Source organism: Pongo abelii, chromosome 11 (genome assembly GCF_028885655.2).
Source record: "Pongo abelii isolate AG06213 chromosome 11, NHGRI_mPonAbe1-v2.0_pri, whole genome shotgun sequence".
Lineage (NCBI taxonomy): Eukaryota > Metazoa > Chordata > Mammalia > Primates > Hominidae > Pongo > Pongo abelii.
This window is the reverse complement of record NC_071996.2, coordinates 81,162,275-81,179,740: the sequence shown is the minus strand read 5'-3', so window position 1 is coordinate 81,179,740 and position 17,466 is coordinate 81,162,275. Positions and strand designations below refer to the sequence as shown.

Here is a 17,466-nt window from a genome sequence, read left to right as displayed (position 1 = left end):
TCTGTTTTTAAATGAAAGTCATTGGCTTATAATACTTGGGACTGTATTCTAATACATGTGTGCTTTCCACTTATATTTACAGATCCTCCAGAACCTCCAAGCAATCCTCCAGAAGTACTCGATGTAACCAAGAGTTCTGTTAGCTTGTCCTGGTCCCGGCCCAAAGATGATGGTGGTTCTCGAGTCACAGGCTACTACATTGAACGCAAAGAGACATCCACTGACAAGTGGGTCAGACACAACAAGACTCAGATCACCACCACAATGTACACTGTCACGGGGCTTGTTCCCGATGCTGAGTATCAGTTCCGCATCATCGCACAGAATGATGTTGGCCTAAGTGAGACCAGCCCTGCTTCTGAACCAGTTGTTTGCAAAGATCCATTTGGTAAGGAATTCAGAAGAAGGGGTAAAATTAAAGAAGCAAGCCATGTTTGGTCCTTTTATTTCACCAGTAAAGCTGATTCCCTTTTCATTATTTTAAAATATTTCAGATAAACCAAGCCAACCAGGAGAACTTGAGATTCTTTCAATATCCAAAGATAGTGTCACTCTACAGTGGGAGAAACCTGAATGTGATGGTGGCAAAGAAATTCTTGGATACTGGGTTGAATATAGACAGTCTGGAGACAGTGCCTGGAAGAAGAGCAATAAGGAACGTATTAAGGACAAGCAATTCACAATAGGAGGTTTGCTGGAAGCTACTGAATATGAATTCAGGGTTTTTGCTGAGAATGAGACTGGGCTGAGCAGACCTCGCAGAACTGCTATGTCTGTAAAGACTAAACTCACATGTAAGTAGCCTTTAGTTCTCTACTTATGATTTACAAACTAAACAAGTTAAGGCTAATTCCCCCTCTACACTAAGTAGAACCCTGGAAAGCTTTATTGGAGAGCAAGTGTTAAGAAAGAAAAGCAAGTACACACACAGGAAATAGGACAAGTTCTATAGGAAACCATTCCAAGCACATAACCTCAGCAGGAGATGTTAGATGCAGTGAACTGAGCACTTTCCTTGAGCAATTCCCTCTAATGCAATGGTTTGTTTTTTAAAAAATATTTCCCAACAAGATTTGAAAGGTCAACAATTGTATGCCACTTCAATGAACCTAAGTAAGAGCAAGAATACTACAGAATTATAGAGAGAATTTATAGTCCCTTAAAAGCCTATACATTATTAATCCCCTTCCAATCATGAAGAGAAAAAAACACTCTACATAAAATGTGACAATGTGCTTATTGAATCCCTATTTACCATATGATCCTAGGAAAATCACTTCAAAGAGTTTTTAAGAATTAGGCTAATACGTAAATCATGGTATGTGTTAGTAACTAAGGTAAATTCATTCCTGATATACAAGGACAAAGGATTACAGATTGAGTATTAACAATCACTTAATATTATCTTTCATATCGTTCAGCTGGAGAGGCCCCAGGAATACGCAAAGAAATGAAGGATGTTACCACAAAATTGGGTGAAGCTGCTCAACTCTCATGCCAGATTGTTGGAAGGCCTCTTCCTGACATTAAATGGTACAGATTTGGTAAAGAGCTCATACAAAGCCGGAAATACAAAATGTCTTCAGATGGACGCACACACACTCTTACAGTAATGACAGAGGAGCAGGAAGATGAAGGTGTTTATACCTGCATAGCCACCAATGAGGTTGGAGAAGTAGAAACCAGTAGTAAGCTTCTCCTGCAAGCAACACCACAGTTCCATCCTGGTTACCCACTGAAAGAGAAATATTATGGAGCTGTGGGTTCCACACTTCGGCTTCATGTTATGTACATTGGTCGTCCAGTACCTGCCATGACTTGGTTCCATGGTCAGAAACTTTTGCAAAACTCAGAAAACATTACTATTGAAAACACTGAGCACTATACTCATCTTGTCATGAAGAATGTCCAACGTAAGACTCATGCTGGGAAATACAAAGTCCAGCTCAGCAATGTTTTTGGAACAGTTGATGCCATCCTTGATGTGGAAATACAAGGTATTTTATTTTTATTTTCAGTGCTTTTTATTTTTAAAGAAAAAAAAATCTCAAAAACACACTATGAAAACCACCACAATTGTATTTTCCCCCAACAGATAAACCAGACAAACCTACAGGACCAATTGTGATCGAAGCTCTATTGAAGAACTCCGCAGTGATCAGCTGGAAACCACCCGCAGATGACGGAGGCTCCTGGATCACCAACTATGTGGTGGAAAAATGTGAGGCCAAGGAGGGGGCTGAATGGCAATTGGTGTCTTCAGCCATCTCAGTGACAACCTGTAGAATTGTGAACCTCACAGAAAATGCTGGCTATTACTTCCGGGTTTCAGCTCAGAACATTTTCGGCATCAGTGACCCTCTAGAAGTGTCCTCAGTTGTGATCATTAAGAGTCCATTTGGTGAGTACAACCCGATTTCTATATCTTCCTATGGTAAAGTTCCATCTTTGCATAAAATTCTTTTAAACAGAAAGAAATTTTGAAAGGAAATAGCAAAGATTCAGATAAAGTACAAGTGCCTTTTCTTTCACGTTAATTTAATGTTTGCATATCTAAAAGGAGAAATATATATCCTAACCCCCTTTTAAAAATAGAACTTTGGTTTTTGATATGTCTTAGTATAAAGTAACCAATTTCATTTTTCTGGAATAGCTATTTTTTAATAAAATTTTGGACTCATAACATTCTTTTTTAAAAAAAATAAGCTTTAATAAAGCTGCCTGTTTCATCTCATGACTCAAATCTTTTTTTTTTTAATAGAAAAGCCAGGTGCTCCTGGCAAACCAACTATTACTGCTGTCACAAAAGATTCTTGTGTTGTGGCTTGGAAGCCACCTGCCAGTGATGGAGGTGCAAAGATTAGAAATTACTACCTTGAGAAGCGTGAGAAGAAACAGAATAAATGGATTTCTGTGACAACAGAAGAAATTCGAGAAACTGTCTTTTCAGTGAAAAACCTTATTGAAGGTCTTGAATATGAGTTCCGTGTGAAATGTGAAAATCTAGGTGGGGAAAGTGAATGGAGTGAAATATCAGAACCCATCACTCCCAAATCTGATGTCCCAATTCAGGCACCACACTTTAAAGAGGAACTGAGAAATCTAAATGTCAGATATCAGAGCAATGCTACCTTGGTCTGCAAAGTGACTGGTCATCCAAAACCTATCGTGAAATGGTACAGACAAGGCAAAGAAATCATTGCAGATGGATTAAAATATAGGATTCAAGAATTTAAGGGTGGCTACCATCAGCTCATCATTGCAAGTGTCACAGATGATGATGCCACAGTTTACCAAGTCAGAGCTACCAACCAAGGGGGATCTGTGTCTGGCACTGCCTCCTTGGAAGTGGAAGGTAAAAATAAATCAATTATCATCAATTTGAGGCTAAATGAGTTATTAACTTGGGGGTGGAGGCTATTGCACTTAAACAGATATTGTTAGATGTTGCTAAATTATATTCTTATTTTTTTTCTGATACAGTTCCAGCTAAGATACACTTACCTAAAACTCTTGAAGGCATGGGAGCAGTTCATGCTCTCCGAGGTGAAGTGGTCAGCATCAAGATTCCTTTCAGTGGCAAACCAGATCCTGTGATCACCTGGCAGAAAGGACAAGATCTCATTGACAATAATGGCCACTACCAAGTTATTGTCACAAGATCCTTCACATCACTTGTTTTCCCCAATGGGGTAGAGAGAAAAGATGCTGGTTTCTATGTGGTCTGTGCTAAAAACAGATTTGGAATTGATCAGAAGACAGTTGAACTGGATGTGGCTGATGTTCCTGACCCACCCAGAGGAGTCAAAGTTAGTGATGTCTCACGAGATTCTGTCAACTTAACATGGACTGAGCCGGCCTCTGATGGTGGCAGCAAAATCACCAACTACATTGTTGAAAAATGTGCAACTACTGCAGAAAGATGGCTCCGTGTAGGACAGGCCCGAGAAACACGTTATACCGTGATCAACTTATTTGGAAAAACAAGTTACCAATTCCGGGTAATAGCTGAAAATAAATTTGGTCTGAGCAAGCCTTCTGAGCCTTCAGAACCAACCATAACCAAAGAAGATAAGACCAGAGCTATGAACTACGATGAAGAGGTAGATGAAACCAGGGAAGTCTCCATGACTAAAGCATCTCACTCTTCAACCAAGGAACTCTATGAGAAATATATGATTGCTGAAGATCTTGGGCGTGGTGAGTTTGGAATTGTCCATCGTTGTGTTGAAACATCCTCAAAGAAGACATACATGGCCAAATTTGTTAAAGTCAAAGGGACTGATCAGGTTTTGGTAAAGAAGGAAATTTCCATTCTGAATATTGCTAGGCATAGAAACATCTTATACCTCCATGAATCATTTGAAAGCATGGAAGAATTAGTTATGATCTTTGAGTTTATATCAGGACTTGACATATTTGAGCGCATTAACACAAGTGCTTTTGAACTTAATGAAAGAGAAATTGTAAGTTACGTTCACCAGGTCTGTGAAGCACTTCAGTTTTTACACAGTCATAATATTGGACACTTTGACATTAGACCAGAAAATATCATTTACCAAACCAGAAGAAGCTCTACCATTAAAATCATAGAATTTGGTCAAGCCCGTCAGCTGAAACCAGGGGACAACTTCAGGCTTCTATTCACTGCCCCAGAATACTATGCACCTGAAGTCCACCAGCATGATGTTGTCAGCACAGCCACAGACATGTGGTCACTTGGAACACTGGTATATGTGCTATTGAGTGGTATCAACCCATTCCTGGCTGAAACTAACCAACAGATCATTGAGAATATCATGAATGCTGAATATACTTTTGATGAAGAAGCATTCAAAGAGATTAGCATTGAAGCCATGGATTTTGTTGACCGGTTGTTAGTGAAAGAGAGGAAATCTCGCATGACAGCATCGGAGGCTCTCCAGCACCCATGGTTGAAGCAGAAGATAGAAAGAGTCAGTACTAAAGTTATCAGAACATTAAAACACCGGCGTTATTACCACACCCTGATCAAGAAAGACCTCAACATGGTTGTGTCAGCAGCCCGGATCTCCTGTGGTGGTGCAATTCGATCTCAGAGGGGAGTGAGTGTTGCTAAAGTTAAAGTAGCATCCATTGAAATTGGCCCAGTTTCTGGGCAGATAATGCATGCAGTTGGTGAAGAAGGAGGACATGTCAAATATGTATGCAAAATTGAAAATTATGATCAGTCTACCCAAGTGACTTGGTACTTTGGCGTCCGACAGCTGGAGAACAGTGAGAAATATGAAATCACCTATGAAGATGGAGTGGCCATCCTCTATGTCAAAGACATTACCAAATTTGATGATGGTACCTACAGATGCAAAGTAGTCAATGACTATGGTGAAGACAGTTCTTATGCAGAGCTATTTGTTAAAGGTGTGAGAGAAGTCTATGACTATTACTGCCGTAGAACCATGAAGAAAATTAAGCGCAGAACAGACACAATGAGACTCCTGGAAAGGCCACCAGAATTTACCCTGCCTCTCTATAATAAGACAGCTTATGTAGGTGAAAATGTCCGGTTTGGAGTAACTATAACTGTCCACCCAGAGCCTCGTGTAACATGGTATAAATCAGGTCAGAAAATCAAACCAGGTGACGATGACAAGAAGTACATGTTTGAGTCAGACAAGGGTCTTTACCAATTAACAATCAACAGTGTCACTATAGATGATGACGCTGAATATACTGTTGTGGCAAGGAACAAATACGGTGAAGACAGCTGTAAAGCAAAGCTGACAGTAACCCTACACCCACCTCCAACAGATAGTACCTTAAGACCCATGTTCAAAAGGTTACTGGCAAATGCAGAATGCCAAGAAGGCCAAAGTGTCTGCTTTGAGATCAGAGTGTCTGGCATCCCCCAACCAACATTAAAATGGGAGAAAGATGGTCAGCCACTGTCCCTCGGGCCTAACATTGAAATTATCCATGAAGGCTTGGATTATTATGCTCTGCACATCAGGGACACTTTGCCTGAAGACACGGGTTATTATAGAGTCACAGCCACTAACACAGCTGGGTCCACCAGCTGCCAGGCTCACCTACAAGTGGAACGCCTGAGGTACAAGAAACAGGAATTCAAGAGTAAGGAGGAGCATGAGCGACACGTACAAAAACAAATTGACAAAACCCTCAGAATGGCTGAAATTCTTTCTGGAACTGAAAGTGTGCCACTGACACAGGTAGCTAAAGAGGCTCTGAGAGAAGCTGCCGTCCTTTACAAACCGGCTGTAAGCACCAAGACTGTAAAAGGGGAATTCAGACTTGAGACAGAAGAAAAGAAGGAGGAGAGAAAACTCCGGATGCCTTATGATGTACCAGAGCCACGCAAGTACAAGCAGACTACCATAGAAGAAGACCAACGCATCAAGCAGTTCGTGCCCATGTCTGACATGAAGTGGTATAAAAAGATACGTGATCAGTATGAAATGCCTGGGAAACTTGACAGAGTTGTACAGAAACGACCCAAGCGCATCCGCCTTTCAAGATGGGAACAGTTCTATGTGATGCCTCTTCCACGCATTACAGATCAATACAGACCTAAATGGCGTATTCCTAAACTGTCCCAAGACGATCTTGAGACAGTGAGACCAGCCCGTCGGCGTACACCTTCTCCTGATTATGACTTTTACTACCGACCTAGAAGACGTTCTCTTGGGGACATCTCTGATGAAGAATTACTCCTCCCCATTGATGACTACTTAGCAATGAAAAGAACAGAGGAAGAGAGGCTGCGTCTTGAAGAAGAGCTTGAGTTAGGTTTTTCAGCTTCACCCCCAAGCCGAAGCCCTCCACGCTTTGAGCTTTCTAGCCTACGTTACTCTTCCCCACAAGCTCATATCAAGGTGGAGGAAACAAGAAAAGACTTCAGGTATTCAACCTATCACATCCCAACGAAGGCTGAAGCCGGTACAAGTTATGCAGAACTGAGGGAACGGCATGCCCAGGCTGCGTACAGACAGCCAAAGCAACGGCAAAGAATCATGGCTGAGAAGGAGGATGAAGAGTTGCTTCGCCCAGTTACGACCACCCAGCGTCTCTCAGAATACAAAAGCGAACTTGACTTCATGTCAAAGGAGGAAAAGTCTAGAAAGAAATCAAGGCGACAAAGAGAAGTGACAGAAATAACAGAAATTGAGGAAGAATACGAAATCTCAAAACGTGCTCAAAGAGAATCATCCTCATCTGCATCTAGACTACTGAGACGACGGCGCTCCCTGTCTCCAACTTATATTGAGTTAATGAGGCCAGTGTCTGAGCTGATCCGATCACGTCCACAACTGGCTGAGGAATACGAAGATGACACAGAAAGAAGGTCACCTACTCCAGAGAGAACTCGCCCACGATCCCCCAGCCCTGTGTCTAGTGAGAGATCACTCTCGAGATTTGAGAGGTCTGCAAGATTTGATATCTTTTCCAGGTATGAGTCCATGAAAGCTGCTTTAAAAACTCAGAAGACAGCAGAAAGGAAGTATGAAGTTTTGAGTCAGCAGCCTTTCACACTGGACCATGCCCCTCGAATCACATTGAGAATGCGCTCGCACAGGGTACCATGTGGCCAAAATACATGTTTTATTTTAAATGTTCAGTCTAAGCCAACTGCCGAGGTTAAATGGTACCACAATGGTGTGGAACTCCAAGAAAGCAGTAAGATTCATTACACCAACACGAGTGGAGTCCTGACCCTGGAAATTCTGGACTGTCACATTGATGACAGTGGAACCTACCGTGCTGTGTGCACCAACTACAAGGGCGAAGCTTCTGACTATGCAACGCTGGACGTAACAGGAGGGGATTATACCACCTATGCTTCCCGACGCAGAGATGAAGAGGTCCCCAGATCTGTTTTCCCTGAGCTGACAAGAACAGAGGCGTATGCTGTTTCATCATTTAAGAAAACATCTGAGATGGAAGCTTCGTCTTCTGTCAGGGAAGTGAAATCACAGATGACGGAGACAAGGGAAAGTCTCTCCTCATATGAACACTATGCATCTGCAGAAATGAAAAGTGCTGCATTAGAAGAAAAGTCGCTGGAAGAAAAATCCACAACCAGAAAGATCAAGACGACTTTGGTGGCAAGAATTCTAACAAAGCCACGGTCCATGACCGTCTACGAGGGCGAGTCTGCAAGGTTTTCTTGTGACACCGATGGTGAGCCGGTACCAACTGTGACCTGGCTGCGTAAAGGACAAGTGCTAAGTACTTCTGCCCGCCACCAAGTGACCACCACAAAGTACAAATCAACCTTTGAGATCTCTTCAGTCCAGGCTTCCGATGAGGGCAATTACAGCGTGGTGGTAGAAAACAGTGAAGGGAAACAAGAAGCAGAGTTCACTCTGACTATTCAAAAGGCCAGGGTAACTGAAAAGGCTGTGACATCACCACCAAGAGTCAAATCCCCAGAGCCTCGGGTGAAATCCCCAGAAGCAGTTAAGTCTCCAAAACGAGTGAAATCTCCAGAACCTTCTCACCCCAAAGCCGTATCACCCACAGAGACAAAACCAACACCAAGAGAGAAAGTTCAGCACCTCCCAGTCTCTGCCCCACCAAAGATTACTCAGTTCCTGAAAGCAGAAGCTTCTAAAGAGATTGCAAAGCTGACCTGTGTGGTTGAAAGCAGTGTATTAAGGGCAAAAGAGGTCACCTGGTACAAAGATGGCAAGAAACTGAAGGAAAATGGGCATTTCCAGTTTCATTATTCAGCAGATGGTACCTATGAGCTCAAAATCCATAACCTCACTGAATCTGATCAAGGAGAATATGTTTGTGAGATTTCTGGTGAAGGTGGAACGTCTAAAACCAACTTACAATTTATGGGGCAAGTCTTTAAGAGTATCCATGAGAAGGTATCAAAAACATCAGAAACTAAGAAATCAGATCAGAAAACCACTGAGTCAACAGAAACCAGAAAAACTGAACCAAAAGCTCCTGAACCAATTTCCTCAAAACCAGTAATTGTTACTGGGTTGCAGGATACAACTGTTTCTTCAGACAATGTTGCTAAATTTGCAGTTAAGGCTACTGGAGAACCCTGGCCAACTGTCATCTGGACAAAAGATGGAAAGGTAACCAGTTCTTAAATGTCTCTTACTTTTATCTTCTAAAATATTTTATCTTCTAAATTCAGCTTCCCAAAAAAAGCTTAAAATGAAATCACTTTTTAAAACGCAAATCATTTGCATTCTACAGGCCATTACACAAGGAGGTAAATATAAACTCTCTGAAGACAAGGGAGGGTTCTTCTTAGAAATTCATAAGACTGATACTTCCGACAGTGGACTTTATACTTGTACAGTAAAAAATTCAGCTGGATCTGTGTCCTCTAGCTGCAAATTAACCATAAAAGGTAGGTTGGCTTTTGTTTTTACCCACATTTTTTCAGAAGATAATATTAGGGAAATATTTTCAAACATCCCCCCTTATATACATAAACAAGAAAGTATTGAAATAAAATTATTTTCCTAATTCCAGAATGCAATTTGTACACCAAAGTAGAAACACACATTTGAAGTTAGCATATGCTTTTCTATGAGCATAAAAAGCAGTTATTAAGTACCTTATTATATGTGGTATTATATGAGATTCTATAGTGTCAGCCCCTGCTCCCAGGAATATTTAAGAATAAAGTCAGTGAATATACAAAATGGCACTGCTTGCCTAAACCTTCACAGTTGCTAATTTTCCAAAGCAGTGCAAAGTTAATTAAAGAACTATTTCTATTTTACCAATTAAAATTAGTTTGCTTTCATTTCAATCTTCTGAAAGATAATTTAATGTTTTGGTTACTCAAAATCTCCCAAATCCACTTATCTCCTAAATCCGTTGACTATTCTTTTCAAGACTTTTTTCCTTAAGTCATATGAATCATCTTTCACTCAGTTTAGTTTAAGGAATCATTACACTGATCTCAAAAGTCACACGTGATAATTTTCCAAAAGTGGAACTGAGAAAGTATTAGGTATTACCTACATTGCATGAAGAAGTTGACTTTTTTTCTTTTTACGTTTTTCACATGCAGAATCTAGAAGAGTAAAAGGTGGGGGGTCTCTTTCTAATTAAGTTTGCCTTACAGAGGTTTCTTTTTTAGCTGTAAAAGATACTGAGGCACAGAAAGTCTCTACACAAAAGACTTCTGAAATTACACCTCAGAAGAAAGCTGTTGTCCAAGAGGAAATTTCCCAAAAAGCCCTAAGGTCTGAAGAAATTAAGATGTCAGAGGCAAAATCTCAAGAAAAGTTAGCCCTCAAAGAGGAAGCTTCAAAGGTTCTGATTTCTGAACAAGTCAAGAAGTCAGCAGCAACCTCCCTGGAAAAATCCATTGTCCATGAGGAAATCACTAAAACATCACAGGCATCAGAAGAAGTCAGAACTCATGCTGAGATTAAAGCATTTTCTACTCAGATGAGCATAAACGAAGGTCAAAGAGTGGTTTTAAAAGCCAACATTGCTGGTGCCACTGATGTGAAATGGGTACTGAATGGCGTAGAGCTTACCAACTCTGAGGAGTACCGATATGGTGTCTCAGGCAGCAATCAGACCCTAACTATCAAGCAAGCCAGTCACAGAGATGAAGGAATCCTCACCTGCATAGGCAAAACCAAGGAAGGAATCGTCAAGTGTCAGTATGATTTGACGCTGAGCAAAGAACTCTCCGATGCTCCAGCCTTCATCTCACAGCCTAGATCTCAAAATATTAATGAAGGACAAAATGTTCTCTTTACTTGTGAAATCAGTGGCGAGCCATCCCCTGAAATCGAATGGTTTAAAAACAACCTGCCAGTAAGTTTAATTATGAATATATTACTGAAGAAAACTAAAATACCATGTCTTCCACATCTGAAGAACTTCAACATTTCTTTTCTTTTTCCTTCGTCTTAGATTTCTATTTCTTCAAATGTCAGCATAAGTCGCTCCAGAAATGTATACTCCCTTGAAATCCGAAATGCATCAGTCAGCGACAGTGGAAAGTACACAATTAAGGCCAAAAATTTCCGTGGCCAGTGTTCAGCTACAGCTTCCTTAATGGTCGTTCGTAAGTATCTCCTCACCATTCTTCCTTACATGTTTAAAGCCTTTAGATGGTTTTTTTTGCCTCTCTTTCAAGCACAGAAAACTCTAAGAAGCCTTAATAAATTCCATGTGAAAGAGGGACAGCCAAACGATGTGAATTCATTCTTGTAGTCGAACTTTCTTTATAGCTACACAGAAACTTGGATAGATTACATTTCAAAGTAAAGCTACCAACTGCCCTGTAACATTTATTTTCAGGATGCACAATATGTCAATTACTTTCTATATGACTAATCATTTTTCTCCTAGTGATTCCTAGCACCTGCATGTAATGTAATGATAGAAATATAAGGATTCATGTTTTGGAGACATTGAGCTAGCTCTTGACAAATGTATGTATACATGTATTTGCTTATGCTTCAACAGCAAATTGTTTGGGTTATGCTGCTGTGCGTGTGTTGAAGTTTCCATTTCTGTAAGTCAGCGTCATATGTCATCAATTAACCAGATGTCATTGATGTTCACTGTGTATCTGCTATGCTCCACAGCTCTAGTTGAAGAACCTTCCAGAGAGGTAGTATTGAGAACAAGTGGTGACACAAGCTTGCAAGGAAGCTTCTCGTCTCAGTCAGTCCAAATGTCTGCCTCCAAGCAGGAGGCCTCCTTCAGCAGTTTCAGCAGCAGCAGTGCTAGCAGCATGACTGAGATGAAATTTGCAAGCATGTCTGCCCAAAGCATGTCCTCCATGCAAGAGTCCTTTGTAGAAATGAGTTCCAGCAGCTTTATGGGAAAATCTAGTATGACACAACTGGAAAGCTCAACTAGTAAAATGCTTAAAGCAGGCATAAGAGGTGAGCAATAAAATTACTGATAGAGGTAGACAAGCCAAGTAACATGGTGTAGTCTTTAGTACACACAATTCAGTAGAAAGCAAATCTTTATTTTTTTCAGTGATTCTAAGACTTTTTTTTGTCATTGTTCCATAAAGGAATTCCGCCTAAAATTGAAGCTCTTCCATCTGATATCAGCATTGATGAAGGCAAAGTTCTAACAGTAGCCTGTGCTTTCACGGGTGAGCCTACCCCAGAAGTAACATGGTCCTGTGGTGGAAGAAAAATTCACAGTCAAGAACAGGGGAGGTTCCACGTTGAAAACACAGATGACCTGACAACCCTGATCATCATGGACGTACAGAAACAAGATGGTGGACTTTATACCCTGAGTTTAGGGAATGAATTTGGATCTGACTCTGCCACTGTGAATATACATATTCGATCCATTTAAGAGGGCCTGTGCCCTTATATTCTACACTCATTCTTAACTTTTCACAAACGTTTCACATGGACTAATCTTTCTGATCTGTAAATATTTAAAGAAAAAAAGTAGTTTTGTATCAACCTAAATGAGTCAAAGTTCAAAAATATTCATTTCAATCTTTTCATAATTGTTGACCTAAGAATATTATACATTTGCTAGTGACATGTACATACTGTATATAGCCGGATTAACGGTTATAAAGTTTTGTACCATTTATTTTATGACATTTTACGATGTAACTTTTGAAACTAACTGTTGGTAGGAGAAAGTTTCTTATGGAACGAATACCCTGCTCAACATTTAATCAATCTTTGTGCCTCAACATACTGTTGATGTCTAAGTATGCCTCAGTGGGTTGAGAAATTCCCCACTGAAGATGTCCTGTCCACCTAAAAGAGAATGAAGCTGTGCATATCACTTGAGATGTGCACCAATACCTACTGAATCAGAAATGTAAGGCATTGGTGATGTTTGCATTTACCCTCCTGTAAGCAACACTTTAACGTCTTACATTTTCTCTGATGATGTCACACAAAATTATCATGACAAATATTACCAGAGCAAAGTGTAACGGCCAACACTTTGTTCGCTCATTTTACACTGTCTCTGACATAAGGAGTGCCTGAATAGCTTGGAAAAGTAACATCTCCTGGCCATCCCTTCATTTAACCAAGCTATTCAAGTATTCCTATGCCAGAGCAGTGCCAACTCTTGGAGGTCCCAGGGTGCAGCCAATGCCTTTGTGTGGTAGTTCTAAATTTTAATTGCACCTGAAAAACCTGGGCACCTAAGCAGTGAGCCACAGCAAAAACTAAAGAACAACAACAAAATAAAGCTGTCGTTAAATTTTAAACAACAAATTACTAATTGCCCAAAATGTCAATTTGATGTAGTTCTTTTCATGCAAGTATAAATTCAATTGTTAGTTATAATTGTTGGACCTCCTTGAGATAGTAACAACAAAATAAAGCAAGCTATCTGCACCTCAAAATGTGTGGCTGGTTGTTTTCTGTGAAATTCTGGGGTGGGGAAGTATGCATCTTCATGTATCACAAAAACGATCATACATAGATAAGGCAACTCAAGTTCAAAACAGCCCATGCTGATCTAATTAAACTAAAGAGCTTCTGCATAGCAAAAGAAACTACCATCAGAGTGAACAGGCAACCTACAAAATGGGAGAAAATTTTTGCAACCTACTCATCTGACAAAGGGCTAATATCCAGAATCTACAAAGAACTCAAACAAATTTACAAGAAAAAAACAAACAACCCCATCAAAAAGTGGGCAAAGGACATGAACAGACACTTCTCAAAAGAAGACATTTATGCAGCCAAAAAACACATGAAAAAATGCTCACCATCACTGGCCATCAGAGAAATGCAAATCAAAACCACAATGAGATACCATCTCACACCAGTTAGAATGGCAATCATTAAAACGTCAGGAAACAACAGGTGCTGGAGAGGATGTGGAGAAATAGGAACACTTTTACACTGTTGGTGGGACTGTAAACTAGTTCAACCATTGTGGAAGTCAGTGTGGCGATTCCTCAGGGATCTAGAACTAGAAATACCATTTGACCCAGCCATCCCATTACTGGGTATATACCCAAAGGACTATAAATCATGCTGCTATAAAGACACATGCACACGTATGTTTATTGCGGCTCTATTCATAATAGCAAAGACTTGGAACCAAGCCAAATGTCCAACAATGATAGACTGGATTAAGAAAATGTGGCACATATACACCATGGAATACTATGCAGCCATAAAAAATGATGAGTTCGTGTCCTTTGTAGGGACATGGATGAAATTGGAAATCATCATTCTCAGTAAACTATCGCAAGAACAAAAAACCAAACACCGCATATTCTCACTCATAGGTGGGAATTGAACAATGAGAACACATGGACACAGGAAGGGGAACATCACACTCTGGTGACTGTTGTGGGGTGGGGGGAGGGGGGAGGGATAGCATTGGGAGATATACCTAATGCTAAATGACGAGTTAATGGGTGCAGCACACCAGCATGGCACATGTATACATATGTAACTAACCTGCACATTGTGCACACGTACCCTAAAACTTAAAAGTATAATAATAATAAAATAAAAATTAAAAAAACAAAACAGCCCATGCTAATAAGTTCTTTTAAGCAAATGTTTAAATTATCGTGTTAGATGTATTCAGCAATTTTGTTTAAAAAGCCTAGATATAGTTCTCATGGATATATTTATCCCCAAAAGTTTATCTTCTAAATATATCATGAAAAATATTTTTAGGAGAGCTGATTCAACTCGGAATCAGCTGTGATTCAATATCTTTGATGGATTTTGAACATCTACAATTCACAATCTTTTGTGCTAAACACCACAGGGAACAATACAAAGATCATTAACACGGTATAGATACTGTCCCTCAAAGAGCATAGTGAACGGAAAAGGACAACTTCAGGGAAAATGATCAGTTGTGAATCTGAGTTCATATTGGCTACTGCAGCTCCAAATTGAGACAGAACAAATAAAGGACCTCAGAACTAAAGAACTATTTTATTACCAAGTCTAGATCAGTTGTTTTAAAAGCATGGTAGAATGACAGTATATGGAAGATTGACACTATTTTAAATAGTGTCATTCTACTATGCTTTTTAAACAACTGATCTAGACTTGGTAATAAAATAATGCCAAAAATATCTATTTGTCCACTTCAATTTGCTAATCATAATTATAAGCCTATGATGTTATTTGCCTAAATTCACCTCCTTAATGTAGGTACAGGTGACCAAAGCTGAAGCAAATGTACTGTCAGTTTTCATTCTCCAGAGGAAAATCCTGGGTCTTCATTAATTTATTCAGCAAGTTTTCTGTCTTAAGTCAGATTCCCTAAAAGCAGAGCCTGAGACGGGGATTCTTGTCTCAGAAATTCTTTGAGGGATTATTACTCTCAGGGAAAAAGGGAATGGGGCAGCCAGCAGATAGGGCAGAGGAAGCAAGCTGAGCACGAATGTGGTCTCAGCAGAAGCCTCAGCCAGATCTCACAGGGAGCTTCAATTGTACCACAGAGTTGGTTCCATCTAGGAGCAAGGGGGCTGACATTTTGCACCCCCTTACCAACCAGTCAATGGCTACAGGCTATAAGCTGAAGGGCTGAGGAGGGATGGAAGAGGGAAATAAACCTTCCCAAGTGAAGAGGGGTGCCTGTTGGCCAGGACAATTCTCCGTGGACTAAGGCAGCCAAACAGTGAACAATCAAGAAATCGATGGAAGAATACACATTCCCTGGGCATCTAAGTGATGCCAACAGAACCCACTACATCATCTTACAATGTTAAATGCCTATTCTTACCTTAAAATGAGAGGCAGGACTGGCTAGGTGATACCTAAGGATGATTCCCAGCTTTGACATGCTAGTATTCTCACGTATCCTATCCGTGGCTGATATAGTCTGTGCGGATGAAAATTCCAAAACCGAAGACAGGATTTTGCACTTGCTGCAGTTGGAGCTCCCAGGCGCTGAGATCCAATTTGGGCCTGGGAGAGTGGGGAGGGAGAGCAATCTGCCCAGTGATGGAGAGCTGCGCTAAAGGCAAGGTTTTACTTCTTTTTATCGCTTAGCGAAAAGCCCACTGCCTCTGAAAGTAGCACGGTGTGGCCACACGGACACATGGGGGAAGTCAGTCAGAGGCGCTCCAACAGAACGGCCAGAAGCCCCTTTCCTGGCTTACCAGGCAGCCTCCTTCCCCTAATTCCTCCAAAAACAGCGCTCCTCTGAAGACGCGGGGGGAGGGTCTTCCGGCCCCATACCCCACCTTCCGCAACGCCAGGAGTGGTTTCTCAGCATCATGGCGTCATTTCCGAGTCAGACCCGCTCTTCTCTCCCCATGTCAACAGAGGGCGACAGGGAGCAACAAGCCGATGCGTGCTTTTTGGTTCCAATCTACGCCCCCCACAAAATCCATGAGCAAGTTTCACTGTCATCCTGCCCCTTTTTTTTATTCACGTCTATTTTATAAACCCCACACCCTGGCTACATGATCAGCCGAATCATGTTGCAATTACATGTCTGCATTCAAAACCCTGAGGGCCCCGCTCAAATCTAGGACCTGCTATTTACTAACTTACTTCACCCGGGGCAGGTTACCCAACTTCTCCGTTCTTTGACATTCTCGTCCATAAAATGAGAATAACAGCAGCAACCTCACGGTGTTATTGTAAGGATTAGACAAGTTACTACGTGTAAAACTCAGAACAGTGCTTAGCAGAGCACCCAATAAATACCAGCAATCATTATTCTGTTAGGGACCACCGTACATAATATTGAAGCTAGGGACTAGAGAAGCAGCATTTTAGAGGGGACCTAGCCTAGGTCTCACTGGTACTCATTAGATGTACAGCAGGCCACCTTTATTCTTGGGGAACCTGTCCCAAGGTCCCCCAGTGGAATCCTGAAACTGTGGATAGTACTGAATCCTACATATACTATGATTTTTCCTTTTTTTTTTTTTTTTTTTTTTTTGAGACAGAGTCTCGCTCGTCGCCCAGGCTGGAATGCAGTGGTGCAATCTCGGCTCACTGCAAGCTCCGCCTCCCGGGTTCACGCCATTCTCCGGCCTCAGCCTCCCAAGTAGCTGGGACTACAGGCGCCCGCCACCACGCCAGGCTAACTTTTTGTTTTTAGTAGAGACAGAGTTTCACCATGTTAGCCAGGATGGTCTCGATCTCCTGACCTCGTGATCTGCCCACCTCGGCCTCCCAAAGTGTTGGGATTACAGGCGTGAGCCACCACGCCTGGCCATGATTTTTCTTATACGTACATGCTGATACGGTTTGGCTGTGTCCCCACTCAAATCTCATCTTGAATTGTAGCTCCCATAATTCCCACCTTGTGAGAGGGGCCCGGTAGGACATAATTGAATCATGGGAGCCGTTTCCCCCATACTGTTATCATGGTAGTGAATAAATCTTAAGAGATCTGACGGTTTTATAAGGGGAAACCCCTTTTGTTTGGTTCTCATTTCTCTCTTCCCTGACACCATGTAAGATGTGACTTGCTCCGCCTTGTCTTCACCATGATAGTGAGGCCTCCCCAGCCACGTGGAACTGTGAG

At 41.2% G+C, this 17,466-nt stretch overlaps 1 protein-coding gene and 1 long non-coding RNA gene across 3 annotated transcripts in view; one reads left to right on the top strand and one right to left on the bottom strand.

Annotated features, from left to right (window-relative positions):
* Nucleotides 1–13,345, top strand: part of TTN (titin) — a 277,620-nt gene extending 264,275 nt beyond the window's left edge. The window contains exons 352-362 of the mRNA XM_063712900.1: nt 83–388; nt 495–794; nt 1,422–1,997; nt 2,096–2,401; nt 2,762–3,355; nt 3,484–9,092; nt 9,217–9,373; nt 10,115–10,806; nt 10,906–11,059; nt 11,586–11,888; nt 12,026–13,345. Of these exons, the coding sequence (XP_063568970.1) occupies nt 83–388; nt 495–794; nt 1,422–1,997; nt 2,096–2,401; nt 2,762–3,355; nt 3,484–9,092; nt 9,217–9,373; nt 10,115–10,806; nt 10,906–11,059; nt 11,586–11,888; nt 12,026–12,321 (9,293 nt within the window). The 3' untranslated portion in view covers nt 12,322–13,345. The remainder of the gene's footprint in view (nt 1–82; nt 389–494; nt 795–1,421; nt 1,998–2,095; nt 2,402–2,761; nt 3,356–3,483; nt 9,093–9,216; nt 9,374–10,114; nt 10,807–10,905; nt 11,060–11,585; nt 11,889–12,025) is intronic.
* Nucleotides 371–16,834, bottom strand: LOC134759608 (uncharacterized). 2 transcript variants are annotated; one of them, XR_010136059.1, is made up of 4 exons: nt 15,706–16,834; nt 3,505–3,601; nt 1,648–1,735; nt 371–636 (listed from the first exon to the last, which is right to left on the bottom strand). It is a non-coding gene; the product is annotated as an uncharacterized LOC134759608 (long non-coding RNA). The 2 variants fall into 2 exon arrangements; XR_010136058.1 differs by lacking the exons at nt 371–636; nt 1,648–1,735; nt 3,505–3,601 and adding an exon at nt 11,957–12,137.
* Between the last annotated feature and the right edge of the window lie 632 nt (nt 16,835–17,466).